The following is a 20,860-nucleotide window of genomic DNA, read 5'->3' as shown; positions in this document are numbered from 1 at the left end:
CGAGACTGTGGATTGTTATAACAGTCCATAACAGTCCATCTGTGGATTGTTATAACAATCCAGTTAATCTGTCACATGTTTGAATCATGTTTGAATGTTTGAATCTCATGTTTGAACAGTCCATGTTATAACAGTCCACAGTCTTATATCAATAAAGTTTCCGTACTGTCTATAGAACTACTCATATTCTTTCTGTAAAAGGGAACGAACTATAATATTTTTTTTAAATATATAAACAAAGTAATAAACTTTTTGTTGTCCATTAATATGTGATACAGTGAATTTGTAACTTTCCTAAAGTTATTATAACAACTCATGTTACATAAGTTTTTATATGAATCTTATTTGTAACTTTCCTAAAGTTATTATAACAACTCATGTTACATTAGTTTTTATATGAATCTTATTACACAGAAATGGTAAAAAAGTCCCGGAACGGTTTAATATATTTTTTACCAATATAGATAAAGTAATGAGACTTGGTATATCAATAATAGCCATAAATGTCTAGTTTTTTTAAGGTATTAAAACTTTTTTATCCCTTATGGGGACGGCCCACGAGGAGTCAGACAAAATTCTTAAATAGCAGCATAGGTCGAGTTTTATATCAAATTAAAGGTCTTAGTTAGTAGAACACATTGCCGCAAACCGGACCTCAAAAGGTTCACTCTAACTGAAATGGCGGCGTTTTAAAAGTTATTCGTCATTTATCCAAATAAGTCATTCTCTTACATTAAGATAACCATTAATTTAATAATTAGAATTGAAAATTTAGTACTTACAGTTATAGAAAGTGTTCAAAATGTTGTCCAAGTTTCTCTTGGCAATAGCCCAATCTGTGGTAGAAGCCTTCAATAACTTTTTGAATCATCTCAGGAGGTATTTGATGAGTTTCCTCTGTTATGCGGTGAATTAGTTCTTCTGTGTTGGCAGGCTTAGTTAAAAAAAATGTTTGCTTTAAATTATCCCCCATAAAAATAAATCAAGAGGATTTAAATCAGGTGATCTAGGTGGCCACTCTATTGGCTCCCCTACGTCCTATCCAACGATTGCGAAACTCTCTGTCAAGCAGCGCTCGTACTTGTAAAGCATAATGAGGTGGTGCACCATCCTGTTGAAACCATACTGTGTTATAACTTCGAACCCAACACAGCACGTAAAGCGGTATAATGGTTTCTCTCAACATCAATTCATATGTCACCCCATTCAAATTTCCATTGATTATGAAAGGTCCAACAATATGATTGCCAACAATCCCAGCCCACACGTTAACTTTTTCAGGTTTCTGGGTATGGCTTTTCCCTCATCCAGTGAGGATTGTCGTCGCTCCAATAACGACAGTTATGCCTACTTACATCGCCATGAAGTGTAAAGGTAGCTTCGTCTGAAAATACAACTTTTGCTAAGAAATTTCGATCTTGTACATATCTATTCATCATTGTCTCACAAAATTCCACTCTTCTGTCAAAATCGTCTTCCGAAAGCTCCTGGACCCAATCTGACCTTATACGGATAATAGTGGTTTTGTTTTTAAAACGTTTAACACTGAAACATGGCTTTATTCCGTGATTAGTTGCTGCAGTTCTTGTTGATGTGTGTGGCTCTTCGATGAAACTTTGTAATACTTCTATGGATGTATTTTCGTCAGTAGCAGATAAAGGTCTACCACTTCTTGGACGTCTTTAACATTGCCGGTATCTAGAAATCGTTGGACTGTTCTACAGACGGTAGACTTTGATATTGGTGGCCGGTCCGGAAATGTGTCATTAAATAAATGCACAACTTCGTCATATGATCGTACACGGTCACCATACCTCCTCATCATAAGCAGGTTTATTCTCTCAGTCTCAGTCAGAGACATCCCTATCACAAGATTCACAACTTAGTCACTGTTAACAATTAAATTAAACCCAATCTACACTTTACAAATCTTAACTTAAGATCGACTTTTGTAACAGCTCATGAGGAAAATTAAGTTTCCTGTCTAAACGCATTCTACTACCCTCAGAATGATAAGATACACAGTTAATGACCCTGCAGTTGGACTTTCAACAGGAATGTCAAAAACAACTTTCACTGAATAGAAAGGATGTAAACACTAATGAGTTTTCAAGACCAATACACTATCCCGGAAAATCCCATTGTTGCAATGAATGTTGCCAACACAGAAGAACTAAATTCATCGCATCACAGATAAATGACGAATAACTTTAAAACGCCGCCATTTCAGTTATTTCAGTTAGAGTGAACCTTTTGAGGTCCGGTTTGTAGCAATGTGTTCTACTAACTAAGACCTTTAATTTGATATAAAACTCAACCTATGCTGCTATTTAAGAATTTTTGTCTGACTCCTCGTGGGCCGTCCCCCATAAGGGATAAAAAAAGTTTTAATACCTTAAAAAAAAAACTAGACATTTATGGCTATTATTGATATACCAAGTCTCATTACTTTATCTATATTGGTAAAAAATATATTAAACCGTTCCGGGACTTTTTTACCATTCTGTATTATATTATATTATAAAAGGTATTTATTATAATATATTTTTATCTTTTGTATGAAAACTCTTTATTTTTATGTGATATTTATAATTGTGATACGAGTAGGCCATGAGCACTTATTTCACACAGTAGTTTTGTCAGTCACAACCGCAATACTCACAACCCGTCTCGCTGCATCTGTACCATATGACACATGAAACTCACTTCAACCCAAATTTCAACTGAAGAAAGTTTCTTTGTTTCAAGAAAAGTATTTCTGTGGCTCAAACTAGAATAGAAATATATCGTCTTTGTAATACAAACTAAGAACAATGTCTATAGTCCTGTTAGTATTGTATGTCTTTCACATTTATAAACATAATGGGAGTCCAAGTTTTATAAACAAATTTGTAGTATACTTGGATTTGATAGTTTTGTTGAAAATAAGAACTATTAAAATAAACAGCCAGTTTCAAACTATATACGTACTTATTTAATGAATGTAAATTTACAAGCTAACAGAAATAACGGATTATACAGTTTTTTAACCAAAACGTCTTAAAAAAGGACTTTAGGTGTTATGATACATCCGATTTATCTATCACCATACCTCTCACATAAAGTATAGTCATCTATTACTGCTCCTTGATATATAATATTTATATTGAACAAAAATAGAATTAAGAGGATATTAATTCTTGAACATTTTGGATTTTTTGGGTTTCCTTATTACCATTCTAAAAGTTTTTTTAATATTATACAAGTAATCAGTATAGAATTATCAGTCGTTTTTGGATCTGAGGGAGAGTTTAAATGTATTTAAATGTAATATGTATGTATATTTTTGTATTAAAGTATTTGGTACACTGGTTTTGCCTAAATATAACTCTTACCAATACTATAAGAGAAACATAGCTTTGAGTGTACAAACTTATAATCGTACAGACACATATCGAAATACAAAAAATATTTTTTAGTCACAGGGAGGTAACATTTTATTTATGTTGTGTTAAATTTCCAAAGTAAATTTTCATCTAAATGTTTTACAATGAAAGATATTTTACATTTTAAACTGTTCAAATCCAAGATGTTTTACATTAGCCACTTATTTATAACTGTAAAGACACAAAATCAACAAAGAGTATAAATGTTTATGCAATGGCCTATCAATAAAAATAAACAGTCAGTGTACATGAAAAGTTAGACTATGTAACACTCAAACTTTACTGTGTTCCAAATAATGCCGTGGAGATTTTGGAAGTTACTAAACTTTAAAAGTAATAGTATCTGCTCTCATTTTTAGGTGTCAACCCCTAAAACGATAGATAAATATGAATTGTTTAACTATAATGTTTTAATATGTTTTAACTGTTTAACTTCGTATTTCAACCTATTGTTTGAGAACAATAGCTGCTTTTTTTCATATGTCAAATCTGAGGATTTTACATCGGAAAAAAAGCAGAAACCATTTTCCGAACGTCGCCTTTCTGCTGCGTTAGCAATATAACGATCGCAGACATCCTAGTCCTCTTACCATGTCAAACTATTCATTGAATTTAAAACCAAGAAGTGCTTAACCAAATGAAAATGGTACATTTGGCTTACTATGTGCCTAAATGCGATGAGGATAAAAAGTAATCTAAAACCTCCTATAAACACGTGATTGTTATTGAATTGCTCTCAAAAATAGACAAGGGTTACTTTATTCCAAACAACCCAATGAATTTAGATATTTTAAGGCATAAATTCCGAAATAAAATTGATATATTTGACTTTAATCACGTTAATTATTTTTATGATAATCGAGAAAAGTTTACAAATTCGAGTATTAACGGCAAATAAATCAGTGCACAGTATAAAGGCATGATAGGTCCGAAAACTACCTGAGCCATGTGTTAAAATTGTTTAACGTTTTATCATACTTTAACCTATTGTTTTAAACATAAAATAGTTTCTTAATTAAGGCTAAAACTCATATATTTATACTTTTAAAACTGTAATGATTTTATCCTAACTTCAGGAATAAAGCTAATAGCTATTATTTCCTAAAATTTAGTTTTCTTTACCAAAACTAATTTAGAATACAACTAGCCATCCAACCCAAAAGAAATGAACATAATGACTCTTACTGAATCAAAAGAGATTGAAAGAAGTGCACTCGACTCCGCTTTTATATCTAGGGTTTGGGAAGATCGGATCTCGCAAAGGTAAGAGACTGACGTGTTTGATGGTTTTGATGTTCATTTCTTTTTAACATAGTTAATGAAGGTAAAATAAAATCCGTTGTACGCTTCTTAATGTTATATAACGTTTTTAATGCTCTATTGCAAACTTTTTGTTACAATAATGATAGAAAAAGGAGAAGAACTTGATTAACCCATCAGCATGTTGTTGTCTCGTCACATACCACAACATACTCTCTCTACCTCTCTAGTGGACCTTCTATCATACAATAAAAACAGTATCACCCCGTCTTCTGTTCACTTTATATTAAAGGTATTACTGAGAAAATAAGAAAAAACTTTTTGCTGACAATTTTAATAAAAATACGTTTTTGCACAAAATAGTTCACAACTTTTAGTTTAGCAAAGATAATATAGATTTATGAATTTTTCGTCTAATTGGCCTTTGTGGCAAATACTACATATCAGCCACGACAGATGGCACTATAAACTCTTTTAATTGATGAGGAATGGAAATAGTCATATGAATGTTTACAATATATTGATACACATATTCAGACATATTGTGACTCTTATGAATATACACAAATGAGTGTTCGCCACATTGATGTACTTATTTAGATCACCATTTATTATCGCTCTTTAGGTGATGAATGTCAACTAGTTTCTGTATTCGTTACACATACTTAGCTGGTTATTGTGAATATAAACACACAAATGAGTATTCGTCACATGAATGTACCTATTCAGATCACCATTTATCGCTCTTCAGGTGATGAATGTCAACTAGTTTCTGTATTCGTTACACAATACTTAGCTGGTTATTGTGAATATAAACACACAAATGAGTATTCGTCAAATTGATGTACCTATTTATATCACCATTTATCGCTCTTCAGGTGATGAATGTCAACTAGTTTCTGTATTCGTTACACATACTTAGCTGGTTATTGTGAATATAAACACACAAATGAGTATTCGTCAAATTGATGTACCTATTTAGATCACCATTTATCGCTCTTCAGGTGATGAATGTCAACTAGTTTCTGTATTCGTTACACATACTTAGCTGGTTATTGTGAATATAAACACACAAATGAGTATTCGTCAAATTGATGTACCTATTTAGATCACCATTTATCGCTCTTCAGGTGATGAATGTCAACTAGTTTCTGTATTCGTTACACATACTTAGCTGGTTATTGTGAATATAAACACACAAATGAGTATTCGTCAAATTGATGTACCTATTTAGATCACCATTTATCGCTCTTCAGGTGATGAATGTCAACTAGTTTCTGTATTCGTTACACATACTTAGCTGGTTATTGTGAATATAAACACACAAATGAGTATTCGTCAAATTGATGTACCTATTTAGATCACCATTTATCGCTCTTCAGGTGATGAATGTCAACTAGTTTCTGTATTCGTTACACATACTTAGCTGGTTATTGTGAATATAAACACACAAATGAGTATTCGTCAAATTGATGTACCTATTTAGATCACCATTTATCGCTCTTCAGGTGATGAATGTCAACTAGTTTCTGTATTCGTTACACATACTTAGCTGGTTATTGTGAAAATTAACACACAAATGAGTGTTCACCATATTCATGTGCTCGCTCAGCCCTGCACGTTTCCTCATCACCTGATGAGAGCAGGAAAGTTTCACCATTCGTTACAGATACTTAGCTCGTGTGAAGCTAGAGGGTTTCGCCGCCAATCAGCCCCTTTCATCCCTTAGTCCTTGAACCGCATTCCTTTCATCCTGTGATGGTACTTCATTTATGCATTTACAGCAGAGTACAGTTCTACAGCTACTAATATATCAGTGTAGTTAAGCAAAGTCGGATTTCGAATCGTTGGACCAGCACAACTTTATTTTTCTAACATGTTTTTTTTTTTTTTTTTTTTTTTTTTTTTTTTTTTTGACAAAATTATAACGAATTTAATTACGTTAAGTATAATAAATTATTAAATAAATGATTTAGACAGTATTAAATTAACATAGCTTCGATTCACTCTTTAAAACCACTTTTCGTTATTCAACAATACTAGATAAATTATTTATTAGAATATATGTGAGACTGATGATGGTTACTTATTTTTAACTTTGATTATTTGATGTATAGGTTTTATAAATTACTTTTTCAGCACAGTTTTGTTGTTAAAATTGTTGAATAGTGTAAAATTATTAAATATATGTTATAAATTTACAGTGAAGTTCACAATTGCCTTTAGGTGGCAATATGTAACCTTCCCTAAAAACGCTTCGTTAGTGGTTTATTCAGTAAACTTAAGTAAGTTTTGGCTGCATTTATAACAGCTTGAATTTAGGTTTATATATAAATAATACAATTCACTTCTAAACTCTGTAAGTATAAGTATTACAAACTTTAAATCTTAATATAACTGTAAAAATGGCGTAACTGATATATTATATTTTTATTGCGTAAAAATCTGTCCTAAAATTATTTCCTCGAAATACCACTCATTTTGAAGCATTTTTGTCATTTCAAGAAAATAAAATTTCTGTCAGGACGCTCTATCGAGTTCTTTTAATCTGTTGTATGGACCTCAAAAACAGGGCTGATATAATCATACCTCATGAGAATCAGTGAACACGTTAAGCCATCTCCAGTGGGTTGTGGTACATTGAGACACATCTATACTCCCACAGATCGTTTTAATAATTCTAAGAAAGAAGCTGCTAAATATAACAGTCTCATTGAGCAACTAATTGGTACATATTATAATACTTTTCTTATGATTGCAGTATTAAGATGCACTTTTAAGAAAATCATATTATATGTTGATATTTAAATTTATGCAGCTATTTTAATCTTATTAACTAAATGAAATAACGTAAGAAGGCATTAACTAATAGTAATATAACTTAATAAGAAATTTGTAATTAGCACTTTCACTTAATAATATGTAGGCTACTTTTAAACCATAAAAATCAGTACTTTACCACATCAATTAAATATTCATCATATCTAAATCTTTAAAATGTTTAAAAAAATTAAGTAGGCTATTATCTTCGATAATAAACTGGCGTTTAAAAAAATCTAATATTCTTACAGAAAACAAATATCTACCACATAGTATAATAAGTGCAGTGGTTAAAAAGTTTGTACTTGAAGTAAACTTACATGTGTACACATCTACATAATAATTTATTTTTCAAAACCGATAAACTTAAATTGATTGCTAATGTGGAAACTGTTGAGTACATTCTCCCATATTTGAGCACTAGGTATATGGAGCAAGTAGTGCAAACACAGTAGGACATATTGTTGAGCTTGTAAATCTATCAAACCAGAAATACGTTGTTGATAGATTTTTTCGAGTTTTTAATTAAATTATAAATGAAACGTTAACCATTCAAGGTTGAGGACAACAAACGGACCGGACATCGGCTGCAGCACTTCCGGAAGTGACAGGTTGCACGTGACCAGAAATACAAACTTCACTGGACATGGGCTGGAACCTATTTGATAGCAATTTATTAGTATAATGTACACGATAATCGATAACAATTTCACTATTCTTTAGTTTGTCTCGTACAATACATAATGATGAAACAATTTCTACAGTGCATGTTATTTAAATAATACAAAGTTTTGAAATTCCTTATTATGTTACTCAAAATAATGCTAGGCTAACATAGTAATATTACAATTATTCAATACTTATTGTACCCTATACGAGTAAAATAAAATTGGCATGGTCATTTTTGTAATTTTGAAATAGTAAATTGATTAAATAATTGAGGTTAAAGGGAAGAGAGGACTTTATAGCCCTAGCTTCGCCTCTGATAAAGCCAAGTTTCATTTCATCTCTTTTGGGAAAAAATTTCATTTTTTCTTACTTTTCATTTTTTATGGCAATCTGCATCCCCATGTGAGTGTTTGGCAATTAATATTTTTATTCTCTTATAAAACAACACAAAAGACAGGGAAAACGTTGTTTTCAGTAATATTTTTCTTGTTATTGAAGATTTTTGTTATTAATGTTATTAATATTTTTAAACGTTATATCAACATATTAATTAATTCTTTTTTAAAGTTTGTTTTTGACGATGGAAGGATTGTGATGGAATTTTTGTAATTATGTGTTAGGTTAGTTATTCACCTGAAGAAGAGATCAGATTGCAGATCTCGAAACGTAGTGAAAATTCTGAATAGTTATAAGTATAATAATACATTATTTTGCTCTTCAAGGTGCATGCATACCAAATGCATAATAGAATTTACGAGATTTAGATCTTTTTTAAGTTATAATTGTTGTTTAAAATAACTTGTTGGGGTGTTATTATTTCAAAGAATCAGGAAGAATTAAAAATATATTGTACAGATTGGTGATCTTATAAGGTAAAAGATAATTTGTTGTGCATACATCTGTTATACGGATTTTTTTTTTTTTTTTTTTTTTTTTTTTTTTTTTTTTTTTTTTTTTTTGCTGTACAACAATTACATACAATTATAAAATCATAATAGTTAGTATCAAGTTAACAAATCTATTTTCAAAAAAAAATTACTATAGAAGCAAAATCCATCCTCCTTAGTCAAAGGATTTCGGGACACCTTTTAAGTTAATAACTTGTAGTATAATTCAGGCACAGAGTAATAAGGTATATACCTGATTCAGGGTTTCAGAATGTAAAAATCTATACTCAGAACGTTCCTAAGTACTCTTAGGGTGACACCATTGTATAGATTCCATAATTCTTAATTCTAAAGTGAATTCAAAATACGACATTAAAGAGCACTAGGTGATCGATCTACTATATTTTATTAAATTTTTGAACATTGACATAGCAGTGTATAAACTAAAAGTTTAGTCGTTTTTAATGAACTAGGCCCACAACTTGTGTTGTACCTAACTGAAAAAATATCAACTACTGTGGTTTTGCGTATATTTCTGTGTCAGTTTTAAAGATTTGTATACTCTAAATTTTTCTCAGTGCCTATATAGTTATTCTTTAGTCCAATGTTAAAATTTTTAAGTTTCCTAGTGTATACACTAAATTTATTACACTAATAGTTTCGTAGGTTACTAATACCACGTTGATAGACATCTAAGGCCTTATTATTACAATGTATTACAAATTTGTAGGCTCTTCTCCTGAATTTTGAGTTCTATTTTGCATAATCAGTTATGAACTAGTCTAGCAGTTTTCCTCGAGGTTAGATAACTTCTAGACGCCACGCCGCTTTTTAGTGGACAAAAGCTTCATGAGGGAAGGCTAAGGCAGAGACAGGACTTTTAGGTGACCGGATCCGGAATATTTTTGGTTGAGGAATGGCCGATTCTGCTAAATCTGACTTGGTTAATGAGTCTGTATGCAAAAAACTATTAGAAATTAGGAACTGAACATTCCTACAGTCCACAGCAATGGCTTCTATAATTGTAGTACCCTAAAGGGAAGATTTTCCAAGAGTTGGAGGCTCCTAGGGACCGGGTGTACGATATGCTTCCTATACTACTTCGTCCTCAAGTCCGCATTAGCTCAGAGGATGGATGCTTCTAAACAAAAAGTGATCCTTCTGACCGAATGGCTCAGGATGCTCGATGAAAAATATAGTGTTTTTTTTTTAAGGCTATATCTTAGAATTTAACTAAAGAATAACATACCCACATATATTCTTTTATAATTAATGTATAAAGACAAGTATTTCTTAAACGCTAATATACAGGGAAGGTATTTTGCTCCAGAAATACCACACACAGACAATTCATTTGCCAGTTGACTCAGTGCCCCAAGATTTCGTCTTTAGATTCGCATCTACCTAGAAGAGTCTCTAGAAACTTTCTTGCATATTAAACCTTATAATTTTTTAGGTGTTGACATTTCAATAAGAGAGCAAATGAGTTCTCGAAACTGTGTGTATAATTTTCTGTTACACGTAATGAAGGCAAATGATCTCTGTAATTCAGTTATCTTTTGTGTCATCGGTCATCAATAATGAACGTTGGAGAGTAAATTTATAGATATCAAATGACCAAACTAAAATACCATTTGGTTCTAAAACGTAACGTGGAGCTTACAGTAATGTTTAACTTTAGAAAATACACGAATTAACTTTGAATGCTGTATAGCCAAACATTATCAGTACCTAAACAAAAATCTCTAATATAGCAATTTGTTTTAATATGAATGGATTGGCTATTAAAATATTCTATAAAACGTCAAAAATAAAGTAAGGGTACTAAAATCGATATGAAGTCGAGATTTATTTTAATATTCATGTCAATATGAAAGCTTCCCATTGACATTCTAATTCCTCTTCAACTTCCAATCCAATTAGTTAACAATCCATCCTCGGTTGGCGAAAACTGATTTATATTAACCTAGTTCATGCAGACAAGTCATGCCTGGCTAGCATAACCAGAAGGTACATTACGTTATGTAAAGAACATTTTTGAAAGAAAACATTCTATCTGCAAAATATATATTGTTAAAATGACACCTATTCTAGGAGTAGAGTGCGCTCTCTATAGAAAAACTTTTACATGTTTACATTATCAGTAGACTTTTCATGAACAATGATTTATGCAAAGGATATATAATATTGAAATACAAAACGTGGTTATTGAAATTAGTACCCGGCTTGTGGAAACGATAACTATCCCAATAAAACCCCAAACAGTTTGTAACACTAGTTTGGTACAAAAATTTATCTTATAAATAATTGGGCTGTCATTGACAAGCTATCCTATACGCCATTGTGTTCCAGAATGGATCTAGACAAAAAAGTGTTTTGTAATACTTATAACATCTGGTAATATCTGTGCTATAAAAATTGTTTTTGTATCTCTTAATGTTTTTAAATATCACTCACATGTAAATCCCATAAGAAACAATTTTATTTCAGGTGTCACAAAATCTATCTACAGCTACTGTGTAGAAAGAACAATTATAATAAAACCCGATTTACGTTACACCATTATTATCTATTAGGGCTATTTATCGTACTAATGCATATAAGTAAAGAAACATGTTTCTACTTTCCTTTGTAAGATTGGTTTTGATGTAAATTTCATAAACACCTACAACAAGCATGTAAAATCTTCTAGTTTTAGGTGCATTTGGTTGACTCACTGTCATTTAAAATATTGGAATGCTGTATACCGCATGTATTCTCTGCTTCTGTATAATAATGAGGACTAATTAATTTTATTTTGTTTTTCTATTTGCACAGATAAATAAGAATTCTTCTATTTATGAGAAATGTTTGTTATCGTTTTTTATATAATATAATACAATTTATTTATATTTATAATTTTATGGCCTACATTGGACCACTTTAGTCACTTTAATATAATACAATATAATAATATATAATATTTATATATATATATATATTTATATTTATATATTTAGAAACATAATATACACTATTGAAATAAAAATCATATCTTACAACTTTGACATTAATGTATAAGAAGTGGTCATTAAAAAATTAGATTACTACAGTAATATAAAAATAACACAAACAATATTTTAAGTAGTAATATGTACACACGTAACCTCTAGAATTAGGGCAGTGTTTGGCAGAATTAGTCCTTACAAACAAGTTAATTAGAATGAATGTTGTTGACTGTGTAACTTCGTTACCTTTTGAATGTTTCATGAAATGAACCTCAAGGAACTTGAGATGCAATGAAATGTAAGATTCTTTATTGATAGGTTTGATCCACTTCTTGATACAACACTTATCAGAATATTCTGAAAAGAAGTCATTCTTGAAGGGAATTTCTATGATTTGTTTTACTAATTTATAGGCTTTATATTTTGTTAAAAAAAATATGTTATTTATAGTTAAACTTCACAAATTATATATATTTTACGAATTAACCTTTACTTGTTGTTAACTTGCTGTCTGACTTCAATAACCTGTCATTCTAAAACTTTATTGTGGTAGCACTTACGGAAGATTCTACATAAACTCATCAAACATGATATTCAGAGCAAAAAACTAAAAGGCTATAGAACCACGTTATACAGCACACGTATATCCTCGTGGAATATGCATGCGAGTATATAACGTGGCTTGTGGAAACAATAACTGACCCACAAAAGCAGGTTAACATATTTTTGTAACAACTTGAAACGTATACAAAAATATGTTATAAATAAACGTCTCGGCTAAGTTTGTTAATCAGATTGGTTAGCAAGTTTACCCTAATATGAAGGCCTTTCGAAGTTAGAAATTTACAACTCCGTTATTTAAGAATCTATAGAAAACGTAAAGTATTTTTTAAAGATTAAATATTCTAAACTTTGTTTACAAACCAATTGTTTTTTATGCCGAGAGGTTTCAACAATTATTGAAGATATAGGTAACATGTCAATCATTAAGAACTGGGGAAAGAAATTGTCAAAAAAGTTCAAACTTGGTACACCATTTCGATCCAGTGTAGCGGTCTTTCAAGTTAAACAAATGCATAATGCCTATTAATGAACCTAGCCAAAAAATAAACAATGGTTTGGAACGCTTATGTTTCTTAAACATTTTCCTAAAAACAGGTCTTTTATCCCGAATAACTGTCGAGATAGCCATCAATCGTTAAACCCATAAGTATTTTTCGATCAACAAAAACTGGCGAAAGAAATGCTGAAACAAAACCAAACTTAATATAAAATTGTATCTTATAACTCTCTCTCGGCAAGTACATAGGCCAGCTTGGTACACTATTTCATTTCAATATGGTAGCCGGTCAAAATTTACAAAGTTCACAACTCCGCTACACAGATACATTTTTTTACAGTACGATACATTTGAAAGAATCCTTTTATTTAATAAACCGTATAATAATGTATCTGTAACATTTGTGAGATTTTCTACAAATGATGCGAAAGAAATTTCATATTAAAACATAATTTTAGTTATAAAATTATATAGATTTTGTCAATTCTTTCCGTCATATTTTTTTATTAATTTTATATTATTTTAAACATTGTGTTTTGTTGATTTATTGATATTCTTTACAGTCCATAATAATCCCTTAAATCATATCCTAATTTTATCTGCTTATATATGTTTTGTATTCTAACACTGATACAAACGTTTATGCCGTCATATGTTTTAGTCAATGGAGTATAATTAAACATGTTATGAGAATTATTATAGTATATTATTTTTGTAATTATGTGGGAGCACCCGGGAGTAAGGGGTGATGACTGGGCCATGCTTCATTACTGAGATTTCAATTCATAAGCCTCTTGTAAAAATTGCACGCTTTCAAGATTTATGAGATATTACGAATATTTGTGAGATCAAAATTACGTCCTATATTACACAAAGTTGAAATGAGGACTTTAAAAAGAACAACTATATTGAGGAATAAATTTATATAAACAAAATTTGGTCCAGTCGTTTACTTCGCCATGTGAAAGGTAATATCCTCATACCTTGAATATATCCTTAAAAACGTATTCAGTCTCAATTATTTTAAACACGATTACTATTATCTAATTGCAGCGTAACCATCAAGCACATGCTCGTACCCTTCGGTCGTTCTTTTCCTTTACCCATTTCACAATGGCCGACGAAACGGAGATTCATTTAACACTAAAATCGATATATTCAATTATGTTATGTAGATAATGTTTGCTTATTTTTATAACATGAGCGTTAGAATACACAAACTTGTTTTGAAACACTATGACCAACCAGTTCAGAAACACAATTGTGGGTTTGTGTTACACGTTGAACAAATATGATAAGAATAAGATTTTTACTTGAAGGACAATTAATTGAATCCACCTTTACCTTTACCTTTTATTCCACTTTCAGTAAACAGTGGGGAAAATAACGTCTTTTACCCCGAATCTCAAAGTTACATTTCGAAAGCACGTGTTTTTATTAAGACATATACGTATACATTTTTATTGCATCTTTTACCTGAGCATTGACTATAAAACAAGACCTAAATATAACAAGGATTTCACTGTGATAACACTGTTCGTCGAGGTGTGTACAAAATACAGCATATTGGCTTTAATAGTGAATTAGTCAGTTGGTTGAGAAACATTAAGTTACGTCAAAACAAATTGTGGCAAGACCATTTGGGACCAATATGTGTAATCTTCAACATTTCTTCAAATCTAGTGTCGGTGATAACAGAACAATATTTATATTAAGGCATCCAGTAACAGAATTAGTCATGTAGGAGAGTACTGGGTTTGCAGAAATAGCGTGTATCAAGATTGGTTTGACAGATGTAAATTTTGTTAGATTAATACACAATTGTTGCCTAGTCGCCTAGGACCGAAGGGGGAAATTCCCAAACGTAATGAACTGCACCGAAGACTCACTAAATCTAAGTGAAAATCGCGAAGTAATATTTACCAAACTTATAAAATTCCGTCTTTAGGAAGAAGGAAACAGAATACAAATCATGTTGATTATTTGAATACGGAAAGCACTGAGAAAGAGAGAGATAGAGAGAGAGTAAGGCCCAGTTAGCAGAACACCCTGTATTGCACAGGGTACGGGGTAATGAGGATGTTCACGCTCATTCACTCACTTCAAAGCTTTCAAGGATTTTCGTTTGAAAGAAAAACTCTTTTGGGGATACACTGCAATATAGTTTATTTCCCTTGCTTCGCTCTTCAAAACCTATTGCTTCGTTAAAAATTTGTGTTATGAAACCCTTGTCATTTCAAGATTTTAAGTAATGAGTTCATATCTTCCCATTCGACCTATTTTGATACTAATTTTAATTATTATTTTCTTAATACTTCATATATTTTAGTACATGTTTTGTTCTCGTAAATAAAAACACAAAGATTTTAAAATATCTCCGCGGGTATAGAAATTGTATACAAAAGTTTATATTATTACAACCTAACTATTGAAATACTAGTTTCAAGTCCTTCGACTCAGTCGGAAGGCGTAAATATATTTTTTAGCCTACTAAATATCTATATAACAAAACATTATAACAAAAAGTTTAGGAAATTTTAAATGCATTCCAAAACACCTTTTTTATTTTCTCAAAATGCATAAATAACGGTTTTGTGAAGTTTTTATCAACATGAAAGGATATAGAATATTGGAACTAAATAGTGCAGCAAGCTGGTTAATGATCTTAGCCCAAATATTTATTAGATCAACTTTTCTAACAAATTTCAGAGTGATTTCAGCAACACAATATTTTTCCTACTCTAAAACATAATTACAATACCCGAAAAAGATCCGAGCTCAGTATAAAAAATTTTATACTATTTATGTTTAAACCATATTGTTATGGTCCAAAAACATTTAACTCTATGCCCTAAGATGTTGAGAAATCTCCTAGTATTAAGTTTTCAAGACGCGTCTGAGGCGTCATCTGATCGGAAAGGCTTACTACAGTCTTGACGAGGCTGTCCCCATCATTGTATGAAATATCCGTCAATTTTCATTTAGTTTAGGCTAGAAATTTATAGTAATTACTTGAAGTATGATGTTTTTAATTGTATTGTGACGTGCACACAAAACTGTATTGTTGTAGTTGTGCCAATAAATAATTTAATCTTGTTGTTATTTCTACAGTTGTTAGTATATATGTCAAATTAATGTTAGATTTACAATAATTCTTCATAATCTAGGAGGTGTGAGCCGATTTACTTTATAAGCACAAGCCTGGTTTTTTTTTCTTGAAATCTGTTCTGTTGAGGAATTGTTTAAGAAAGAACGCAACTGTCAGCCAGCTAGTTTGGTGGAGATCGAAATGGAAAAGTAAAGAACAGGTTTAAAATATAAAACCTGTTGTTAGATTATATTTTTCCTAGCAGAAGACACTTGAAAGACCGTTAGGCACACATATAAAAGTCATACCACCGTCAGACAATGATAAAGGAACTGAAAGTCGCCACTTTAAAGGCATGTAGCTGACTCTGATTTAATACTTATTTACGCGTCTGACGGTTGGTTTAAAGGGTGTCAAGCTAATAAAAAGATGATCTGAGAAAAAATTATCATTAAATATTTTTAACCCTTTTCATAACCTCCAATTACAATGACCACCAAAACTAACGCGGCTTACGATCAATTTTTTCAAAGGAAATTTCTCTATCGATTCCACTAGAGTTTGAGTAATAGAATGCAAATTGGTCTTAGCTCCTGGACCTACGTTCCACTTCTTCTCCTTTATTGAAAGCCTTTGAATAATCCAGATTTGTGCACTGTAAACCTGACTAAATAATAAATTCCTATACACAAATAGTACAGGATTTCATAAGGTGTGGCTCAGTGTAACGATTAGGTTGTAACCTAATTGTTCCCCAAACCCATTTCACTGCTGCAACAACTGGCGCCACGACACAGCTGTTGGAATGACGTCTTGTTGTGAACTAATCATAGTGAGTGTGTGTCGCGTAATTGGTGTAATGTATGGAGGATGTACTGTAAGTACGGTGGCATGTTGCAGGGTCAGATGAGGCCACTTCTACTGCTGCTGACGTGGTACTGGTTGGGGTAAGTGCCACCTCCTCCTCCCCCTATCTGTGCCCTCCCCAACGCTTTCTCTTCTCAGATATTCTTTTATGTGATGTTCATGATTCTAAATGACCTGGGTACCATTGATAAATTAAGTTTCATAGTTATAATTTTCATAGCTCCATAGAAAGATCAGTAGTTGAAATTTCTTCATGATTTTGTATAATAAAAGAGTATAATATATTATTTTCATGGTTTTATTATCAAAATATCAGTTACTTGGGCTTTACACACGATTTATTATTTCAGTACAGGTACTCATAGACATATCCTTTATAATAATACTCCTTAAAATGATTGATTTTCACTGGAAGATGTTCAAATTTTCCGATCAATTACAGAATAACAAAATTTGTTTAAAGAGCAATGTTTGTTGGAGCCCATATGTCGGAGTGAAACACATATAAGTACATATGAAATATAACGCATATTTTTAGAATCGATACATCTAACAATTTAAGTAACACTTTAAAGGTTTAAAAACAGAGTGGAGGATTATCAAGTCCGCAGTAATAGTAGTGGAAGGATGTATGGTATGAAGGAGTGCTTTGATAATTTTGAATCGGAAATATATATGTTGATGGTAATTCAGTTAATTGGTTATTTCAGTTTTATTGATTTCTGAGAAGTTCAAAAGGTAAACAAATGTTCCACTGGCTCTTATTTTAAGTTTATCTTGTGAAGAAGCATTTCTGGTTCGGGTCAATTATATAACACACACGCTATAATAGATCATGTTTCCCCGATTAAAAAATATGTACATAATTGGGGACCATAATTTGGGGACATAATTGTACGACTTGAGAACCCTACTTTAGTCAAAAAGAATCTACTTCTGGCCCTTCGATCTTCTCCCGGTGTAAGTTATTCCCAGTGCCTTAGTAACGTTTGCATTGTTACCTCGATCAAGAAAATAAGTAATACGTTTGTCCGAAAGCCTACTATGGTAAAAGAGCGACCGGCCATTGTAATTTACTTCCGGTCTTCCGTAGCGTTAATTTTGTGGTCCCGATCAAGAAAACTTGTTCATACGAGTACATTGATCTAAAAAGTCGTCTTCAATCAAAAGATATTTAGTTACATTTAAAATATTCTTCCAGTCTCAAGACTTCCGGCGCTATCATAGCTTTTACCGGCCAAGGAAGTTGGTCTAAAAGCTTACTTTGGCTGATGAATACTACACTACTACAGTGTAGCATACATTGCTTTGGTCAAAAAATGACTACTTCCGATCATTGGAATCTACTTCCAGTACTGTAGTAGCGTTTGATATATTGTTAATCAGAACTATATAGTTTACTTAAATATTCTACATCGGTCACAAAGCGGGTACTTCCGGTTTAAGGTATTTCGGTTACTGGTAATCTTTTGAGATTATAATACACTGGTGGGGTGAAAATCCACCTTTCTATAACAGATGGATGTTTAAACACAGATATATATTTCTTTAAGAGGTCTCAACCCGATTTAAGGCCGTATGGTTGGTTGATCTTCATGATAATTTTTCTATGTAGATGATGAGGAACGAGTGTTAAATTTTAATTTTTCAAGACGTTAGGAAATTGTAAAACAAATACAAAAATATAGTTCTTCCAGGGCGTCAAATATAAAACAACTCTGTGTCAAATTTCATGTTTCTAGGATATTGAGAAGTTGATAAAGGAAATATAGTTGTTCTAGGAGTTGCCACCCCATTTCAATCCCTTTAGATGTTTGATCTTTATGAAATCTCTATAATTTTTCTATTTAAATCATGAAGCATACGTGTACCAAATTTCAGCTTTCAGGGATATTGTGGAGTTAAAGAATTAGTGATGAGTGAGCGAGGACATTGGCTTTTATATATACCGTTGACACATTAAACCATGTAGTAAAGTTTAATAAAATTTGGTGTGATGTGTATATATTTATAGATTTAAATTAAAATACCGTTAGATTTTTATCATGTGTCCAAAGAAGGAAAGGCTTGTATTGTCGTATAGCTTGATTTTAGAGACAGTATAAGAAATTGCGTGTGTTCCGAAAAAAGTCAAAAGAGTTTCTTAACGTGCAGCCGGTTATTTTTTATTTTATTTTTTCATATAATGTTTATTTATTCTTTATAGTCTGTAAGCCAAACTAACCTATCACATTACATCAGCATACTCATGTCAGATCATTTATTGGATGGAGAACTTTAATTAAATTTACAACTAGTAAGTTAGCCAAATGTATGAAGTAGTTATAATCTCTAATTACACTATTTTCAAAGCTGCACATAGTAGATAACTCCCTGGTCTAAGTGAAGTTTTTATCCACGTCTTTGAAATATGTCATGATTCATGGCGTTAATGTCCTTTCATGGATGTGAAAATGTGCATTATGAATGATTACGAGTATAATTTGACCATAAATTACATACCTTCTTATATTGCAAACAATGTTTTCAGCGAAAGATATTTGTGAAAACCATTCTGTAGTATTAGATTATGCATTGTGTAGAGAAATCCGCAAGTTTCACAAAATCCATCCACGCAATTTTTTATTAGCTTAACTGCAGTTAACTATCCAGTCTAAAATCTAATTAATTATCTTTATTATGGTACACAGATACTTTCTCAAATCAATTAAAATTTTTTTTATTAATTAGCAGTTCATTAATTTCAATTTAAATAGAACTTAAAATAACAATCCTGGTACTTGTTAGATATTTAGATTTAATTTCCAAAAGCTTACATAACCACTTTTTTGTAACTGTTTTCTCAAAAAAAGGTTTTCTTTTTTTCAATTAGAATTAAATTAAATTAAAGTTAACTTCGAGTTTTTAAATCGAATTAAAAATTTAAATTTCTTATAAAACTCATATAAAATAAAATGTATTATTCAATTCAAAATAAAATGTAGTCTGCTCTATTATAAACGAGGCTAAATAAAACTAAACTAAAAACTTGCTGAAAAATTCTTTCTACCACTTGGGAACCTTTAACTACTCTATGTTTCACCCAAAAATATTTACTAAAAAATGTATATCTTGATGTATAAAAATTATTGGAACTGTTGTATAAGTAACTTTTAAATAATCTTAAAAATGAAAAATTTACTTTGAACAATACTTGCAACGACACGTTCTCTCTTGAAATCTTGCATTAATTATTAAGTGAATTCAAATCTTGTATTTCTCTTTTGCATAAAAATAATACAATAATTCCTGTAAAAGGAATCTAACATTAGTTGACAACAAAACCCACATCTACAATTCATAATTCGACTATAACAGAGCTACACACGCAATATTCTGCACAGATTGGTAGGGTAAACAGTCAAACGTAAACCATCAACAATTAACCGAAAAAATATACGCAAAAGACTCCGAAAAGCGCGTGCCCGAGGTTTTTGTACCGACCCCTTTCACCTAACCAGCTAACTAAAACTGACGTCTTTGATTGGCATCCGACTATCCCAGTCACAAGGTCAGAAAGAAGAACAGTCATATCTTACCAGAACAAATCTGCTGTCACTATACCATTCCTACATCCGCGGACCCTTTCTTGGATAAATTACATAATTTAATTTACCGATATATTGACATCACTGATTAAATTCTAAAATATTTTTGCATATAATTTCTTGCATTAATATTTGATAAATATATTTTAAATTGCCTATGTAGCAAATGCTACATATAGTATTCTATAAATTGGTACATTTTCTTGTTTG

The 20,860-nt window shown here is 31.3% G+C and overlaps 1 protein-coding gene across 1 annotated transcript in view; it reads left to right on the top strand.

Moving 5' to 3' along the window:
- The window catches only part of LOC124362518 (gamma-aminobutyric acid receptor subunit alpha-6-like), a 95,415-nt gene that overhangs the window by 41,243 nt on the left and 33,312 nt on the right, over positions 1 to 20,860 (top strand). Inside the window, exon 2 of the mRNA XM_046817095.1 lies at positions 17,097 to 17,143. Within this exon, the coding sequence (XP_046673051.1) occupies positions 17,103 to 17,143 (41 nt within the window). The 5' untranslated portion in view covers positions 17,097 to 17,102. The remainder of the gene's footprint in view (positions 1 to 17,096; positions 17,144 to 20,860) is intronic.

This window comes from Homalodisca vitripennis, chromosome 5 (assembly GCF_021130785.1).
Source record: "Homalodisca vitripennis isolate AUS2020 chromosome 5, UT_GWSS_2.1, whole genome shotgun sequence".
NCBI classification, from domain to species: Eukaryota; Metazoa; Arthropoda; class Insecta; order Hemiptera; family Cicadellidae; genus Homalodisca; species Homalodisca vitripennis.
Note: the sequence above shows the minus strand (reverse complement) of the source record. Positions and strands in the feature narration are given on the sequence as shown.